This window comes from Rhinoraja longicauda, chromosome 26 (assembly GCF_053455715.1).
Source record: "Rhinoraja longicauda isolate Sanriku21f chromosome 26, sRhiLon1.1, whole genome shotgun sequence".
Lineage (NCBI taxonomy): Eukaryota > Metazoa > Chordata > Chondrichthyes > Rajiformes > Arhynchobatidae > Rhinoraja > Rhinoraja longicauda.
This window is the reverse complement of record NC_135978.1, coordinates 11,591,301-11,610,705: the sequence shown is the minus strand read 5'-3', so window position 1 is coordinate 11,610,705 and position 19,405 is coordinate 11,591,301. Positions and strand designations below refer to the sequence as shown.

At 43.2% G+C, this 19,405-nt stretch overlaps 1 protein-coding gene across 1 annotated transcript in view; it reads left to right on the top strand.

Annotated features, from left to right (window-relative positions):
* The window catches only part of hpda (4-hydroxyphenylpyruvate dioxygenase a), a 43,463-nt gene extending 24,395 nt beyond the window's left edge, over positions 1 to 19,068 (top strand). Inside the window, exons 7-14 of the mRNA XM_078422483.1 lie at positions 7,403 to 7,492; positions 9,326 to 9,432; positions 10,492 to 10,569; positions 11,168 to 11,330; positions 11,640 to 11,711; positions 14,867 to 14,989; positions 16,647 to 16,763; positions 18,304 to 19,068. Of these exons, the coding sequence (XP_078278609.1) occupies positions 7,403 to 7,492; positions 9,326 to 9,432; positions 10,492 to 10,569; positions 11,168 to 11,330; positions 11,640 to 11,711; positions 14,867 to 14,989; positions 16,647 to 16,763; positions 18,304 to 18,417 (864 nt within the window). The 3' untranslated portion in view covers positions 18,418 to 19,068. The remainder of the gene's footprint in view (positions 1 to 7,402; positions 7,493 to 9,325; positions 9,433 to 10,491; positions 10,570 to 11,167; positions 11,331 to 11,639; positions 11,712 to 14,866; positions 14,990 to 16,646; positions 16,764 to 18,303) is intronic.
* Positions 19,069 to 19,405: the final 337 nt, after the last annotated feature.

Here is a 19,405-nt window from a genome sequence, read left to right as displayed (position 1 = left end):
TCCACCACCACCCCATGCAGTCCCAGGCCCCCAACGCCCTCGTTTTTTAATTAAAAAAACTTGCTCGCTCATCTCCATTAAACATTCCCCCCTCTCATAAAATGTCAGACATTTCCACCCGGTGAAAAGAGTTCTGACAATCTACCCTATCCGTGCCTCTCATTTTATAGTTCTATTAAGTCGCCCCTCAATTTCTGACATTCCAGAGTAAAACAGTCTCTCCAACCTCTCCCTGTAGCTGAAACCCTCCAATCCAGGCAGCATTCATTTTCAACCAGATTCTTTGGAATTGGGGTTGGTGGCTCATTAATTTTGATTTACAAATAAAATAATATGTGGGCTAGTTTCAAATTACAGGTTGGAACTTGTTAAAAATTCCCATCACACATATTTAAAACTCATGGACCAAAGTCAGACATTGCCAGGACCCAATGGTCTCCACCCATGTGTTTTAAAGGAAGTGGTGCAGAGATAGTGAAGTCATCAATTAGTGTTTTTCAAGACTAGTTAAATTCCAAGAGACATCAAAAGATTGGAAGATGGCCAATGTAATTTCCCTTGTTTAAAAGGAGAAGAAGACAGAAAGTCGGGAGTGTAGACCAATTAGTTTAATATCTATTATTGCCAAGATGCTAGAATCAACAGTGAGATAACTAAGCATTTAGGAAAGCTGAATATAATGATATCATGTCAACATTGTTTTATGGAAGATAAATAATGCTTGTTTGAGGATGTGACAGGCAGAGTTGATAGAGGGCAACCTCCAAATATTATGTATTTGGATTTACAAAAGGTGTTTGACATGGTGCCACAGAAGAAGTTGGTGCAATTATTAAGAGCCCAAGATTTTGGAGAAAATGTCTTGGCACGGATTAAAAATTAGCTGTCACAAAAAACAAAGTGTTGGAAAAATGGGTCATTTTGATGCTGGAGCAACGTAACTAGTGGAGTATCCCAGGGATTGTATCTTGGCCATCAATTGTTTCTTTATTAGTAGTGATCTTTCAAGAATTGCGAAAGTCAGGAATGATGCCAGAGGACTGGAAAATGTAAATGTAACTCCGCTGTTTAAGAAGGGGGCGAGACAAAAGAAAGGAAATTATCAACTGGTTAACCTGACCTCTGTGGTTTGTAAAATTTCTTTAGGCAGAGGGTTGTGAATCTGTGGAGTTCATTGCCACAGGCAGCTGTGGAGGCTAAGGTATTGGGGATTTTTAAAGTGGAGGTTGATATGTTCTTGTTTAGTAAGGGCGTCAACATTCTGGGGAGAGGGCCAGAGAAAGGGATTGAGTGGGAAAAATAGATCAACCATGATTTAATGGGGAAGTAGACTTGATGGGCTGAATGGCCTAATTCTGTTGCTAAGTCTTATGGTCCTCTATTTGCATATATGAACTGGAGGAAGGATATTCTTGCTATTGAGGGCGTGCAGCGTAGGTTCACTAGGTTAATTCCCGGAATGGCGGGACTGTCGTATGTTGAAAGGCTGGAGCAACTAGGCTTGTATACACTGGAATTTAGAAGGATGAGGGGGGATCTTATTGAAACATATAAGATAATTAGGGGATTAGACACATTAGAGGCAGGAAACATGTTCCCAATGTTGGGGGAGTCCAGAACAAGGGGCCACAGTTTAAGAATAAGGGGTAGGCCATTTAGAACGGAGATGAGGAAGAACTTTTTCAGTCAGAGAGTGGTGAAGGTGTGGAATTCTCTGTCTCAGAAGGCAGTGGAGGCCAGTTCGTTGGATGCTTTCAAGAGAGAGCTGGATAGAGCTCTTAAGGATAGCGGAGTGAGGGGGTATGGAGAGAAGGCAGGAACGGGGTACTGATTGAGAGTGATCAGCCATGATCGCATTGAATGGCGGTGCTGGCTCAAAGGGCTGAATGGCCTACTCCTGCACCTATTGTCTATTGCCTATTGTCTATTGAGGAGGGAATGAAATGTAATGTTTCCAGGTTTGTGGACAATATCAAAATAGGCGGAATGGCATGTTCTGCTGAGGACATTGTGATTCTGCGAGATATATCTATTGATAGATTGGGTGACTAGATTAAAAAAAACCTGGCAAAGGGAGTTTAATGTGCAAAAATATGGGATCATGCATTTTGGTAAGAGGAATCAAAAGGTTAATTGTTATCTGAATGGAGAGAGACTGCAAGTGAGTGATGTTTAGATATTCTTGTGCATGAATCACAAAATGTTAGCGGGAGGTCCAACAAGTAGCTAAGTAGGTATAATGCAAGTTGACCTTTGTTGTGAAAGAATTGGAGTTTAGGAGTTTGGAGTTTAGGTTTTGTTACAGTTGTACAGGATTTTAGTGAAGATACTCACAGAATATTATGCATAGTTTTAGCCCAGTTACCTAAGGAAAGATGTATTAACATTAAAGGTAGTCCAAAGGAGATTTTTCAGGTTAATTCCTGGAATGAGAAAGTTGCCCTTCCAGAGAGGCTAGAGGATTTGTATTTGTATTTTTTGAGTTTGGAAAAATGAGGGGTGTTCTTATTCAAACATAAGATCATTGACTGGGTGGATGTTGAAATGCTTTCACCAGTGAGTGAGCAATGAATGAATGAATGAATGTTTATTGCCCAAGTATGCATATACAAGGAATGTGCCTTGGTGCTCCGCTCACAAATGACAACACAAACATACAGTTAATAATTAAGAATAAAGCATAAACACATCAAAACAATAAGGATACACCATTGCGGTATAAACATGTGGGTGAACATAAACCAGAACAAAGGAACATGACGGCAAGAATAGGAGCCGGTCACTTTTAAATGAGGTACATAAACTCTGTTTTTTTTCTCCGATGATGGTGAATCTCTGGAATTCTCTGCCCCCCCAAGGGTGGTGGAGGCCAGACCATTGGATATATTTAAAGTGGAGAGAGGTGAATGTTTGAAAGAGTGTGGAATTGGGACCTATGGGGAACTGGTGCATTAGAGAGTTGAGACTAGAAAAGATCAGTCATGGATGATCATACTGACGGGTGGGGCGGACTTGAGAGGCCTCGTGGCCTATTACTGCCATTGTCTTGTGTTCTTGTGTAAAGGATGTTGCATTAATAAAATGATGAGCCTGTCTAATTGAGGGGTCACTTGGTCTTTCCACACAGGCACTGTCAATGCACAATATTATTTAAAAAACTCCTTCCTACCCATTCCTGGAGTTGGCCAAACCAAATGTCTGTTGGCAGTAAATCTAGGAGGCACAAGAGCACAGAGTCTGCTGTTCCCCCTGCCAACCTGAGTTAATGATTTCCCTTTGTCCCTGCCACAGTGAGAATGCAGAGTTCATCATCTCTACTCCAGATATTACTTCACTGTTTTCCAAACTGTTGCTGGCAACAGTTAAAAAATGTGGAGAAAGAAGCCAAGAGCTTCAGGGAGACACGGGGAATGAGACAAAAGTTACGCGAGGCTCTTACAGAACAGCAAAGAAGGGGGAGACATGGAATACTAATTAGAGGAACGGAGCTCTGTAGATAAGATAACAGGCTGGAGGAGACTTCAGGAATGAGATGGTATGAATAACAATATATGGAGGGAAAAGGAAATATGATTGCATAGGTTAATGGGGACGAGAGTTTTATGGTAAATGGGTATGGATGAGATGCACATTTCAAAATGTTGTGCGAGTTGGTATATACACCGCCTTTATGACTCTCTCTACTTAGGTTGTTACTTTCAGGGAGTTATGGACTGCACCCCAAGATCCCTCTGTACATTTAAGGGTCTTCCCATTAATTATACATTACTTCTATGCCTATTCTAAAAACAATAAATATATAGTAGAAGCCCAGGTTGAGATCCCACAGCTATCTTTTAGATCACAGAAGCAATTGCAGGAGACATACTGAATTCAATCACAGAGTCGTAGAGTTACACAGCGCAGAAATTAGCCCTTCAGGCCACTGAGTCCTTGTAGGCCACTGAGTACCCATTTTCACCAATCTTGCACTTGTCCCATGATATTCTCTCCACATTCCCCTCAACCTAACCCCCAGATTCTACTGCTCTGTAGTTAATTAGTTTGAGTTTCCTGTAACACCACTTGTTTACAGTCTCCTACTACCTGAACCATCCTACTGCTCTCCAAGTAGGAGATGAATACACTCTGGAGTGGAGAATCTCTAATCTAGATGCAGCAAACTGAGGTACGTATATTAACTGCCAGACTGATGCCTGGGGCCTTCGTGGCCACGGTCTTGGGAACAGTGGCCTAGCCAGAGCTTTATAGATAAAGATCTGCAAGCAACAGGTTGAATGTTTTTCTGAACTGTGACTTGTAAAAAGATTATCCCCTGGATGTAATGGTTTTTTCCCCTGAAGGGCAGAGCAGCCTTGTCTCCAAAAGAAAAATGAAGCCTCCGCCTGGCCAGAACCCTTCTCTCTCGTTCATTCTTCTCTGCCAAGGGAATCACGGAGGTCTAGTGCGACTACAGTATTTAACTTTTAAGACAAAAGTGACTTTGCATCTTAGAATTTCAATAATTTTCAATAAGAATTTTCAATAAGGCAGCACAATTTCGCAATTGAGTTCAGCACGATGAGACTTCCCACATTATTCTCAACAGCACCTAAAATGATTGAAATACTTTGGAGGGTGAAGACAATGAAGAATTCTTCTTGCTGTTTCCAGAGCCTGGTCCAGACTGGGCACCTGTTTAACGGGGAAGCCATCAAATGGCTACCCTACTCTGCAGACTTCTAATACCTACACTTGAGAAATACAGAGCCTTGCAATTTAGTTCAATGTGAGATGCTCCATGGTTTTGATCACAAATTCATCACTAAAATTCTGGCCATATCAGGCACAGCTACATGGTGGGCGGGAAACTGGCCCTACATAAGATGGTTAGCCACTGCATATAGAGTTAAATGGTACCGACCAACATACAATATTGAATTGTTAAAGCGTGCACTGACCACCTTGAGTTGTACGAAGCATCACACATTTAATATTCACAGTCCAGGTAAACTAAAAGAAGTAATTAAAGGAACTAAGATAAATAAGTTTCTGAAAGCTAGATGATAAAAGAATGATCTTATTGAAACTTTCATGTTTTAAGGAGATCTAATAGGACAGAAAGGGGAAGTTATTTTGTTAATTGGGGATTAGAAATACGGCCTAAAAATTACATATAGCCCTTTCCAGAATAAAGAACCAAGGACACAAAGAGATGGAATAACTCACCAGGTCAGGCAGCATCTCTGAAGAAGGAGGATAAGTGACGTTTTGGGTCGAGACCCTGATTGAGGGGGGAGGAAGGTCTCCCAGCTTTCTTCTATGTTCTCATTAAATGTGGAACAGACACGAGGGGATAAATACCTGCTCCCTACTTCAGATGGCCCAGGGTTCAAACTGTGTGGATTAGAATAGGTTCCTCACAGGTGTTTATCCTGTCAATATGTTGTCCAAAAGCCTTGTCTCGCAGCTGGTAGGTGCAAATCCAGTGTCACCTGGTTTCCAATGTGATGCTGCTTTTGCAAGTTTCAGGCAGGCACAGCGAAAGATAACATAATCTTGCTGGTACTCTGTTGTGGTAAATGTTCATGCTACACTTGCCGTTGTTGGCATAGAACACAAAATCAAAAGTACACATTGATGAAGAACATTTCCACAACAAGTTAAAGGTGGGCCGAAAAGGCCTGTTTCCGCGCTGTATCTGAAATATGAAAAAAAATAATTAAAAATCCATAATTTAACTCTGTGCGCACAAAGGCTATTCTAATATTGCCACCGACCATTGTGTTTAGTTAATTTCTGTCCAGTGATTTGTATATGATGAGGCGTGCATTTATATCCCATTCCTAGTTGCAGTTAAGAAGGCTTTGGCGAGGCACCACCTTGACCTTTTACAGTCCATGTGGTGTTAGTTTCCAATGGACTATTGGGTACATAGATTCAGGATTATGAGCCAGCAATAAACATCATTCACCCTCACAAGTGTTTGTATTGTGATAAAAATAGAGTTTGACCAACAATTAGAAATTTGAAGAAATAGAAACCATAATATCCACACCCTGCCTGGGTCCCATTACTTGTAGTTTGCGGAGTACCTGAGGCTTTGTAGAACAAAGGGCCTTTCTAACGACAGAGCTGCCTCACTCTGTCCACCTCTCACTTTGAGATGTATTGTAACCAGTTATTGCAGTCCCAGGCTGTTTTTGTCCAGTTGGAGAGCTCAGTGAATGCCTACCCAGAATCCATGTGCAGGAAGAAACTGCAGATGCTGGTTTATACCAAAGATAGACCCAAAGTGCTGGGGGTCAGGCAGCATCTCTGGAGAAAAGGAATTGGTGACAATTTGTGTCTGAACCCTTCTTCAGACAGAAACATCACCGATTCCTTTTCTCCAGAGATGCTGCCTGACCCACTTAGTTACTCCAGCACTTTATGTCTATAACTAGACTCAGTGTCAGGATACATTGAGAAATCCGAGGTTCTGAGCCTGAAATGTTAAAAAATTTGGAAATGCCCTCCAGCTCTATCCACATTCTATTAAGGGCCTGTCCCACTTAGGTGATTTTTTTTTAGGCAACTAGGCTGTCACCACATGGTCGCTGGGGTGTCGCCAGTATGGCCGTGAGTCGTCTCCAAAGAGTCGTAGCGTTTTTCTGGTCGCCGCTGGATTTTGAGATGTTTAAAAAATTTTGGTGACCGTTAGTTTGACGCCAATGATCGTAGCTTGACGTCTCCTGATGTAGGTGCTGCCGTAGGTTGTCACCAGGTTGTCGCCAAGTGACGTAGGTTGTCGCTGGTGCTGACTTCGGTGAATTCCATTGGTGACTATCTACGTCAACCTACGTCAACCGGCGACGGGTACCGGTGTCAAAACCGGAGGCCAAAATGATGTGAATTGTCTTCAGTTGTCACTGACAGGGTCGTAGCTTGTCACGGGTAGACGTAGGTTGACTTCAGTTGTCGTAGGTTGTCGCCAGTGTGGTCGTAGGTTGTCGTAGGTGCGGTCGTAGGTGGACGTCCTAAGTCACGATGATTGGGTCGCCGGTTGTCGGTAGCTTGCCATAGATTGATGTCGACTAGGTGGTAGGTTGTTATAGCTGGTCGTAGACATTGTCGTGGGGGGGTCCAGTCGCCGGTTTTTCGGTGACCTGCTACGACTATGACAGTCGCCAGCAGTCGCCTAAAAAATATCCTAAGTGGGACAGGGCCTTGAGAAAGCACATGTCCAGTGTGTCTCGATCTATTTGCCTCTGTCCCTGTAGCCATCATTCTCTATGTTGATGCCATTGAGGTTGCTCATTCATTACTCCCAGTATCTGTCTGTCAGATTTAGTTAAAGACTCTTTCAGCTTAATTTCTGCTAATTGATTAACACTATCTGGGGAGTGACTAAGATCGCTGATGACATATTCTGAATCTGCAGAAAGCAAAAGAACGTGGAGCTATTGTTGTGAAGGAGCCATGGATAGAGGGGGATAGCTATGGCAAAGTGAAATATGCCATTCTAAAAACTGTGAGTATTGTGATGATTTCCACATCCTATTCGTGAGTCTATCCAACTGTAATGTTTCGTCAATAAGCAAGTTCAGGAACTGTTTCGAGACATGTTATGTGACAAATTATAACATCTCTGCCACTTTGAACGTTTCCAATACCCTGGGGCCAATAGGTTCATGTACAATTTCTTTACAGCTGCATCCCACATCAGGATGGTCTAAGGTCCCTCTGCTTTTTCCTTGAACAGAGCCCTATCAATTCCTCTCCACCATCATACTTATTCACCTGTTTACACATCGAACAACTCCTCCTTCAACTCCACACATTTCTTCCGGTTCATGGGCTATGGGCAGACACATGACCCCAAGCTGCACCTGCATTTTTTGTGTGATACGTAGAACAGTTTTTGGTTCAGTCTAACCTGGGCCCAGTCCCACATCTCTTTCACTGGTACATCGATGACTCCTTTGCCCTCCATGTTGTTCCACAGATGCAGCCTGACCTGCTGAGTATTTCCAGCATTCTCTGATTTGCTTGTAGGTAGGAGAGAGGAACCAAATTGGGTTCCCATTCATGGCTGATCTGAAATGATTCTGCACCAATGTATGTGGTAAAGTCGGGGGGGGGGGGGGTCAGCAGCAGATTCAACTATGATTCTCCAAGAGTCAAATATTCCTTTGGTATTTACTACCTGGTTTGCAGGGGAGTCACCACCTCAACGTGTCTCGATTCGAGGTACTGACTCTGGATGAGGGACTGGTGGGCAGCTACCTGCCCAAAGCCTTAACTGATCAAGCAGGTTCAGGAGTGGTGGAGAGAAAACATAGAAAAAATTAATAAGATAAATTATGTAAAACCATATCACATCGTTGCTAGTGTGGCCGCTGGAGGAGACGAGTAGAGTGGCCACGGAGGCACAGTAGTAGAGTTGCTGCCTCACAGCGCTTGCAGCGCCGGAGACCCGGGTTCAATCCCGACTATGGGTGCTGTCTCTTTGGAGTTTGTATGTTCTCCCTGTGTTTTCTCCGAGATCTTCAGTTTCCTCCCACACTCCAAAGACGTACAGGTATGTAGGTTAATTGGCCTGGTGTATGTGTAAATTGTCCCTATTGTGTGTGGATGGTGTTAATGTGCAGGAATTGCTGGTCAGTGCCGGCTCGGTGAGCCGAGGGGGTCTGTTTCCGCACTGAAACTAAACTAAAGCTACCACTTCCCCTCAAACCCTGACAAAATAGCAGAAGACTGCAGCGGCAAGTGTTCTGCAGAATCTCTGAGAATTCTTGCAAGTCTACGTAAACCTGGGGAGTATGGCAGTACTCTCTCATCCCATCAGCGCGCCTACTCCCTCTAGTTGCATTAAGTGCTCTGTTGTGGGAGTCAATTGCTCGGCTCCACCTGATTTCACTTCTTCCCACCTAAATAGGGAAATGGGCAAACAGGAAAGAAGCACAAGCAGGACTCGGCTGCATCTGTACTATGGGTTTGATTCCCAACACTTAAAGCCCAGGATCTATGGTAGGGTTTACTTTAATCTGCAGGTTTAATATCAGAATCAGTTATTATGTCTTGGGCACTTTGAGACTGAGAGATTTCCCTTATCCCTTCAAAACTCTCGGTACCATTTATTCATTGCAATCAATTTTAGTTTCATTGCACCACTCCAAGGTTTGAAAGATGCAGAATTCTTCATCGTCTTGGCATTCTCTTATCCTTACGTTAGCAGGCTTACCATTATCTAATTGTTGCTTTTAAATTGTCTTTGCTCCTGTTTTCTCCCAACATGATTCTTGTCTTCTCAACAGAAAGTTGGAGATTTGGTCCTAATGCCTTTTGCTGTACTTTCTTTCAGTATGGTGACACAACACACACCCTGGTGGAATATTCGAGTCCATATCGTGGTTGTTTCTTGCCCGGATACAAGGAGCCTGTCTTCACCGACCCTCTCCTTCTCAAGCTGTGAGTGGATCAAAGTTTGGAACTTCAACAATGAGGCAGACTTAAAGCTTCAGTAACGACAATGTGATTTGCAAGAGCAGGTCCTGAAATATCCCCACTGAATTCTTGATCCTTGGTGTGGGTTGAATTTATGTTTGTGAAGCTTCCCGTGCTCAGCTAGCACTAAATAGAGTGGCATGTCCATTTTTTCCCACGTGTTCAAATCCTAAATAATTCATTTCAAGCTTTACTCAAAAATACCAATCAGCCAAAACATTATGACCTGATGAGCCAAAACATTATGACCTAATATGCTGTTGGTCCTCCGTGGGCAGTCCCATAGGCAGCAGGGTGCGATGCACTGTGTATTGTGACACATTCCTCCCGTGACCACCATTAACATTTTCTGTGACTTGTGCCACGGTAGACCTTCTGTCGGTTTGAACCAGATGGGATAGCATTCGTTGCCCTCGCGCATCGATGAGCCTTGGGCGCCCAACACCCTGTCGCCAGTTTGTGGTTTGTCCCTCCTCGGACTACTGTCGGTAGGTACTCACCACTGCTGACCGGGAGCACCCCACAAGCCTTGCTGTTTCAGAGATGCTCTGACCCAATCATTTGGCCCTTGTCAAAGTCGCTCAGGTCTTTACTCCTGCCCATTTCTCCTGCATCCAACACATCAACTTCAAGAGCTGACTGTTCACTTGCTGCCTAATACATCCCACCCCTTGACAGGTGCCTAATACATCCCACCCATTGTAACAAGATAATCAATGTTATTCACTTTGCCTGTCAGTGGTCATAATGTTTTGGCTGATCGGTGTATATCGTGTGGCTGGGAGGGATTCTAAGTAAGAAAGTCTGTTAAAGGAGAGGTCACCATAACTGCAATTGGGCTGTACATTATAATGTCTTGGCGAAGACATTAATCCAGCCAGAGCCCATTTGAGAGGTACTCTGAAATAAGAGAATGGCTGCTGCTGTATACTGTGATAGGAATGTATAGGGTGCAATGCACTCGGATGACATACTTGTGCTCAGGCTGCTGGCATTGTCTTGATACTTATCTCTCTGTTCCAGACCCGCGGTAAATCTGAATTTCATTGATCACGTTGTGGGAAACCAGCCAGATGATGAGATGGTACCTGTAGCAGATTGGTATGACCCAGCTTCTTGTATCGTCAAAATAACCCTTCTCTTTTATCCCTTGCATACAACATAGTGAAGATACTGTACAGAACCTAAGGAATTCTAGGAGGTTAAGCAGCAAAAACAAAAACGCAAACCGGAAAGGGAGAGAGAAAGCCTTCTTCTTACAAATAGAAATAGTTTAAAATACCCAAGAAGTCAGACAGCAACAATGGCGAGATAAAAATAAAGTTTCAGATCAATCAAATCTTTATATTTCAGGTTTTCAGTATGTGCTGATGAGTTGGTCTGAAGAAGGGTCTTGACCCCAAATGTCACCTATCCATGTTCTCCAGAGATGCTGCCTGACCCGCTGGGTTATTCCAGCACTTTGTGTCCTTTTGTGTATTAAACAGCATCTATAGTTTTTGGGTTCTACAGGCTGAACTTTGCTGCTGTACATCAGTTCATGGCCGCTGGTGCAGCCTACTGCAGTAGCTTCGATGTTCGCCATGGTATAGAGCGATGACGATCGGGGACCAGACAGATCATCCCTCCCTCAGGAAGGTTGAATCTCGTGGTGAAGAACAGACGATGCGTTAATGTGAACTTTGACCTTCTTCCTCAGGTACCAGAAATGCCTGATGTTTCACCGCTACTGGTCAGTGGATGACAAGCAGATCCACACAAACTATAGCTCCTTGCGTTCCATTGTTGTGGCAAATTATGAGGAGACCATCAAAATGCCCATCAACGAGCCTGCTCCTGGAAAGAGGAAGTCCCAGATCCAGGTGTGAGCATGTGCACTGTCTTCTCTGCCCATCTCCCTTGATGAGCCCCTACTTTCACTGTATTTAAAGGGTCGGGTATGGTTGTAAGCTGGACACAGCTTCTTGCTGCTGGGATGGAGGACTTATTTACCATGTATGAATAAATTGTTTAAAATCCAACAGTATTATCAAGTGGCTCAGGGTTTTGTCATACGCATTGCAACAAAGAATGGCAGTGCCTAATAAGTATGGTATGGGATGGCAATGAAAGGCACAGTAGGCGAATGGAAAGATTGTTTAACATGACCATTTTCTTGTCTCTCACTCTAGGAGTATGTAGATTACTATGGTGGAGCTGGAGTGCAGCACATTGCTCTCAACACCTCTGATATCATCCAGTCCGTAAGTCACACTGTTTTATTTCCACCTTTTTTCACCCTAGGCTGCCCTGGATGTAACCATTCCACTTTATATATTGTGCACCTTGACTGAAAATGGAGAAAACCTGATTAATAGCAAAGTTTTATTTTTAGAGATAGGGCATGGAAACAAGCCCTTCAGCCCAGTGAGTCCATGTCGACCATTATCACCCGCCCACACTAGTTCTACGTTACCCACTTTCTCATCCACTCCCCACACACTAGGGGCAATTTATAGAGGCAAATTAATTTGCACACCCGTACACCTTTCGGATGCTTGAGCACCAGGAGGAAACCCACGTGGTCACAGGGAGAACATACAAACTGCACACAGATAGCACCCGAGGTCAGGATTGAAATATGGAGCTGGAATGATGAATACACCAAATTATAGGCTTCAATCTTATTGAAAGGTTTGCAGGGTGAAGTGAGTCACAGAACAGTATGTTTACAAAGGCCCTCAGGGTCCTGTCTTTATGGATGAAGCATAAATGGCAGCATGGTCATGCTGTATCTGTATAAAGCACGAGTAGGGCACTATATAAATGCTTACCTTTTCAAGTTAACTGAAACAAGGGACTATTGTCTTGTTCTGATCACTGCACCACACGAAGGGTGTGATGGGATGACAGGGTGCAGAGAAGATTTATGAGCAAGTTGCCAGGAATGGAGAATTATATCTATGCAGAGACTGGCAGAACTGTGTGTGCTCTTTGAAACATAGGAGCCGAGAGGAGATTTATTGAGATGTACAAACTTCTGACAGGTCCAGACAAGCAAGCAGCAAAGACCTATTTCTCTTGGCAGAGAGAGGTCAGTAGAGGGGACTTTGCTTGGTACAAGAAATACATTTTGGTTTGGTATTTTCACAAGTGCTGTGTCAATAATGGTGAATAGTGATCTATGATTAGTGTTACCAAGTAATTGTGGAGTTTGCTCCTCAGTGTCTTAGTAGGTTGCAATAAGGTGTGCCAATCTTTATTAAACAGAAGGAGATAAAGTGGAATTCAGAAGCGAGAAGATTTTCAATGAGTGGAATCACTGCTTGAAAGGGTAGTGGAGACAAAGGGATTTATCAAAGATCCTCTTTTATCAGGATGAGCCAAGAGTCTTCCTTGTGTGCTGTAAATTTCACAGTAAGGACCAGTTTCTCTCTGTGGTTCAGTGGGCGATGGATTACTTTATCACAGCATATGAGGAGGCCCATTCATCTCATCAAGTATATGTCCGTTCCGAGCATAGGAACTCTCAGTCCCATTTGTTCTCCCCACCCCTGAAATGTTTTACTCTCGCGTCCCCATCAATTCCCCTTCGGTTTACTTAAGGGGTAATTGACAATAATAAGTTAACCTAATAGTGCCTCTTTGTGGTGTAAGAAGAAACTGGAGCATTTCAAAGTCAGTATCGAACCCCTGGATCTCCAAGGCATCAATAGTAACCACTGTCCCAGGATGTCACTATTTGTCCAGCCTTTCAAATTTACACCTTTGGAAACGATGCACTCTGCTGGCAGTGGTGAGAACAACGGAAATTGAAACCCTGTTAATCTTCCAGTGTTCTGTAGTTAAATCCTTGGAAAAGGACAGCCTCGACATTTAAGGATACCTGCTGACCCTAGATCCGTGCTTGCTGGTACTTTTTCACACGTGAACCTGTGACAGTGTTTGCCTGTTGTCGACTGTGGACCTAATCATCTCTCAGTCACGAAACTACAGTTTTGCAGCAACAGGAAACCCAGCTGTTCATACTCTCTTAATGAAGAGAGCAATGTCTGGATTCACCATTGTGCAGGAGCTGTTTGGATTTCCTACTGTATATTTTGCTGCTTTGGAGATAGCCTCTGGTGACATGCATCGTATCAGCCTAACTTGAGATAGCAAACCTGGACAATGGGTTCAAATCCCACTCCAGAAATGGCAACAGTTAGGTTTGATGTCCCAGGGTAGTGCTGTGGGAGTGCTGCTCTGTTGGAAGTCCTATTTAGCCATTATTGCATCACTTTATCCCTAAGTTCATTGCTTGGAGATCTGCCACTGAATATCATTTTTTCTTGATTATCAATATTCTTGATTAGTGTGGGTGTCAGAGGTTATGGGGAGAAGACAGGAGAATAGGGTTAGGAGGGATAGACCAGGCATGATTGAATGGTAGAATAGACTTGATGGGGCTGAATGGCCTAATTCTGCTCCTATCACTTACGATCTTATGATCCTATATTTTTGATGTGGTTGCCCTTCAGAAAGTACTTCATTGGCTGTAAGGTTCTTTAGGAACATTTATGAAGGGCACTACCTAAATGCTTTTTTTAATTATAGGTCATATGAAACATAAGGGTCAGAGGCAAATGTATAGGACATATTACAGCACAGAAGAGGAACAGGCACTTCAGTCTACAATGTCTGTGTCAAACATGATGCTAATTTCATGTGTCTGTACATGATCTATATCCCTCCATTACCTGTATATCCATGTACCTATTTAAAAGTTTCTTAAACACCACTATCATATCTGCCTCCACCATCACCCCTAGCAGTGTGTTCCAGACACCCACCTGTGTGTGTCTGTGAAACTGTGCCCTGGACCTCTCATTTAACCTTTGTCCCTCACACCTTAAAGCTATGCCCTTGAGACTTTGACATTTCCACCCTCTGGGGGGAGGGGGGGGGGGGGGGGGGGGAAGGTTCTGACTCTGTCTCATCCATGGCTCTCATAATTTTATATACTTCTATTAGTTGAAATTTATAATTCAAAAGATTTCTCGTTTATGAAAATGTAAGTTGAAGATGACAAAATAAGTTTATAGATCTTTACAAACATCCTACTGTGGAGTTATTGTTCTTTCATGTAAGTGTGTCACTTGGCATTCAGCTGCATTTCAGACTGCAGATGGGTGAAGTGCTCCCACCCCTCTGGCGGCTTTAGGTCACAGTGATATTGTAGCTATGCTGTGATTTATGACTGTTCCTACCCCTCAGATTGTGCGGAGAGGCAATGATCTTATCAGTGTGTTCCCTGCTGCCTCCTGGGGCTGTTACCCACTGTAAATCCATTACCATTGTCACAATGTTTTTATAGCACTTTTAAGGGCAGAGGGCTGTGGTTTTGAGTGTTACTGAATCCTGCTCCCAAATGTTGCAGATCATAAACTTAAAAGACCGTGGGATGGAGTTCCTGAACACCCCAGACTCCTACTACGATCAATTGAAAGAAAAATTAAAGAATGCGAAAATCAAGGTGCAAGAGGACATGAAAAAGATACAGGTACATCTGAACAGTAAGATTCCAGGTTCCTTAGTGTAAAGAGACGGCGTTTGTCTGTTAAATGCTTGGCTGAGGGAACTCTCAGCCAAGCATTTAACAGACAAACACCGTCTCTGCAAAGAAGGAATGGGTGACGGTTCAGGTCGAAACTCTTCTTCAGTGACCCGAAACATCACCCATTCCTTCCCTCCAGAGGTGCTGCCTGTCCCGCTGAGTTACTCCAGCATTATGTGTCTATCTTCAGTGTAAACTAGCATCTCCAGTTCGTTCCTACACATTTAACAGACAACCTGGGTAAGGGAGAAACCACCTCCCACCACAGTGTCCAACTTAAAGCATTGCATGTGCAGAATGTTAGAGTCATCTGTCATGGAAAGGGGCACTGGCTCAACGAGTCTATGCCAAACAGGTTTTATAACCAAGCTCGTCCCACTTGCCTGCATTTGGAACATATCCCTCTATACCTTATCTTTCCATGAACCTATCTAATGTCTTTCAAATTTTGTCATTGCACCCACCTCTAACAATTCCATATATGCATCCTCTGAGTGAAGATCTCTTAAATCTTCTGCCTCGCACCTATTCTCTAATTCTGCGTTCCTCTACCCTGGGAAAATGACCATTCACCTTATCTATGCCTCTCTTGATTTTGTCTACTTCTCTGCAGTTACCTCTTGCTCCTACCAAAAAGATCCCAGCCTCTCCAAACTCCGGCCCTCGGGTCCTGGTAACATCCAAGTGAATCTTTAATGATATTCTTCCTGTACCAGGCTGACCAGGACTGTACACAATACTCCACATGATGTCTCACCTATGCCCTGTGCAGCTGTAGTACAACATCATGTACTCTTATGCTTACTGATGAAAGCAAGCATTCTAAATACTTTCTACACCACCCTGACTACCTGTGCCATCACGTTCACATGTTATACAGGTGACCCTGGCTGTATTGTTGAGGAGGGGGAGTATAACAATTTCAATAAAAACAGGGTAATTTCTGATGAGCGCAGTGATATTTGCATTAAAATAGTGTACACGTGCAATGTGATCACTAAGCTCGATTGAAAGTAGAAATGCTCAATTTTCTCCATTCTGACTATTTGCAGCGTACATATATTGGCTTCCACAAAAGGAACTCTACACTTCAACAGCATCAAAGGCAGATACTTGGTTCATCTTAAGGCATTGACAATAAGGAAAGCAAGTTTTAACTGAGCATATTAAAGCTGTAGCCTCCATGAGGGAGCACAATCCAGTGAAGCGATTGTAACCATAGGCATCCAAGTCAAAATGCCATGTGACGTTTAGGAACGACAGCTTCAGACATGTATCCAACATCCTAATGGCAATAGTTGACTCTTGGTGTGGGAGCTTCCACTATAAAGTGGCCCAATCATTCTCATGTGGATCATTAGGCAACTGATAATCTACACTATTGTCTGAAGAAGGCTCTCGACCCAAATTCTTTCTCTCTAGAGATGCTGCCTGTTCTGCTGAGTTACTCCAGCTTTTTGTCTATCTTTGGTTTAAACCAGCATCCGCAGTTCCTTCCTATACAATCTACACTGTTATATCTGAATACATTTCCTTTTATTCACAGCACTTTTTGTTAATAGCAGTCTGATTCTGTGACTCATTTCTTACGTATTTGTAACAGGAGCTCAAGATTCTTATTGATTTTGATGATAAAGGCTACCTGCTGCAGATCTTCACCAAACCTGTCCAAGACAGGCCCACACTCTTCCTGGAGGTGATACAGAGACATAATCACTATGTGAGTACCATCAATCACATTCATCTATGCACATGTGGGTTACAGCTTCAAACCCAGTGGCTGGTTAGATCCATATTCCAGCATCTCTTTCTGGTACACATGCAGGACAGCTATGTTCTTTATTCATAATGACATAGGATACGCTATGGTGTACCTTGATGGCCAACTGTTTTGTGTGTTGTTCATCTGCACTCAATCTGAACATGCCAATGGATGCTGCACAAGATCTGAGGGGGGTCTTAGAAGACTGAGGGGGGATCTTAGAAGACTGAGGGGGGATCTTAGAAGACTGAGGGGGGATCTTATAGAAACATATAAAATTCTTAAGGGGTTGGAGAGGCTGGATGCGGGAAGATTGTTCCCGATGTTGGGGGAGTCCAGAACCAGGGGTCACAGCTTAAGGATAAGGGGGAAGTCTTTTAGGACCAAGATGAGAAAACATTTCTTCACACAGAGAGTGGTGAGTCTGTGGAATTCTCTGCCACAGAAGGTAGTTGAGGCCAGTTCATTGGCTATATTAAGAGGGAGTTAGATGTGGCCCTTTTTGCTAAAGGGATCAGGGGGTATGGAGAGAAGGCAGGTACAGGCTACTGAGCTGGATGATCAGCCATGATCATATTGAATGGTGGTGCAGGCTCGAAGGGCCGAATGGCCTACTCCTGCACCTATTTTCTATGCTTCTATGTTTCTAAGATCAATATAAATCAATCTGAAACCATTTCTTCCTCTCATTGCATCCATAGAATCCCAGTGAAATGGGTCTTTCCCACCATTCTCCATGCAGTCCAGACTACATATTGCATTTGCTCATCACATAATCCAGTGCAGGTACCTTTTACCCAGTTACGAGGCTGGTGCCCGTCAATGGGTGGACCCATCCTCATGCCCTTCGCATACCCAAGGGCAGATTCTTGCTCCATCTCTGGCAAGCTGTAAATGTCTGAAGAAGGGTCTTGACCCGAAACATCACCCATTCTCTCTCACCAGAGATGCTGCCTGACCCGCTGAGTTACTCCAGCATTTTGTGTCTAAGCTGTAAATGTTACTCGTCTTCTCCTGAATTGGGAGGTTGTCCAATCGGGAGGTTGGCTTGGGGGTGGGAGTGACGTTATTAAGACCCCTGTTGGCAGCAAACACACATAACTTTAATCACAGCAGGAATACCAGCTTCTCTTGTAGGCAGTGCAGCCTACCTACTGGAAACTATAATGGACCTCAAAGCTGGGGTGGGGGGGGGGGGCATAGATGGGGCATGTTTCCACACTGTAAGACTTTCTAACTCCATGTGGCTCTCACTACTAAAAGCACATCAAGAAATATGCAAAAGCAAAATTAACAAAGCTTCCTGAACAATACGTGTAGAGCAGTTCATGTAGAACCATAGGAAGGGACATTCACTAATGTTGCACTGTGGAATCCGTTTCCTATTGTAAATGGAACATTACACAGCCTCGGTCCACAACATGGATCCATTAAGATATGTATAGCTGTCATGTACCTTTAAATTTTATCTAACGATGCATTACTTTTTTGTTTGAAGGGTTTTGGAGCTGGAAACTTCAAGTCATTGTTTGAAGCCATTGAGGATGCTCAAGATGCAAGAGGAAACCTCACTGTTAACCCAGACAGCAAAAATGCGTCACCATTTTATTAAAATAACGGAACTTCAAATCATAGTCTATCTTTAAGAACCTCTGAACACTATCAGTATTAGGAATCCTTCAGTTTCCTCAGCTTTTAACTTCCCAAATTCTTTACAAACTTAAATCCAAAGATGCTGTCAGATAATCATGGCTTTTACTTTTTTTCTGAGCCCTGCTCTGTGAGCTTAGATTTGCTGTCTCCTCAATTCCTAAATATATGTGCATTGCACTTCACAATATTACTAATGGTAATATCACAGGTAATTGCAGATCACTGATCCAAAGATTATAGTTCTCTCCCACTTCAGGCACAGTATTTGCTTAGTACTAACATTTATTTGCTCCACCACAAGTGTTTGCCACATACATTTCCCCCCATCATGTACATGTACTAATTCACACCTATTGATGTGCAATATGCATTCAAATTGGGCATTTGAATCACACTCGCGTGCATACATATTTATATTCACTCTTGCACTTACACATATTTTCCACACCTCCTGCACACAATCATTAACACTTTCACACAAACCATGTACTCTGCAAATTGACACAACACACACTATAAAGGTAGACAAGCAGTAGAGAAATAAATACCCCATTGGCAGTCCTGAATTTAACCTGTGAAATTAGTATATTTAATAAACATGTCAAACATACCTGGTCTACCAGTGACTGATTTTCAATGTTTGCACCTTGACAATTTGAATAAATTTGGGGATGTTGCCATGAAAAGCTGTAAAGTGGATGTGGGTTATCCAGTCTGAATGCCATAATGAGTAATATCACAATGTATATATTCTACAGCCCGCCTACAGCAATGTGTTCTCCTGGGAGCTGTCAGAACACAGACTTGCAGCCAATTTGACAGTTATTGTAGAATCAGGCGACACAGTGGTGCAGCTGGTAGAGCTGCCGTGTCACAGTGCCAGAGACCCGGATTTGATCCCGATCTCAGGTGCTGTCTAGGTAGAGTTTGCATGTATTGTGACCACT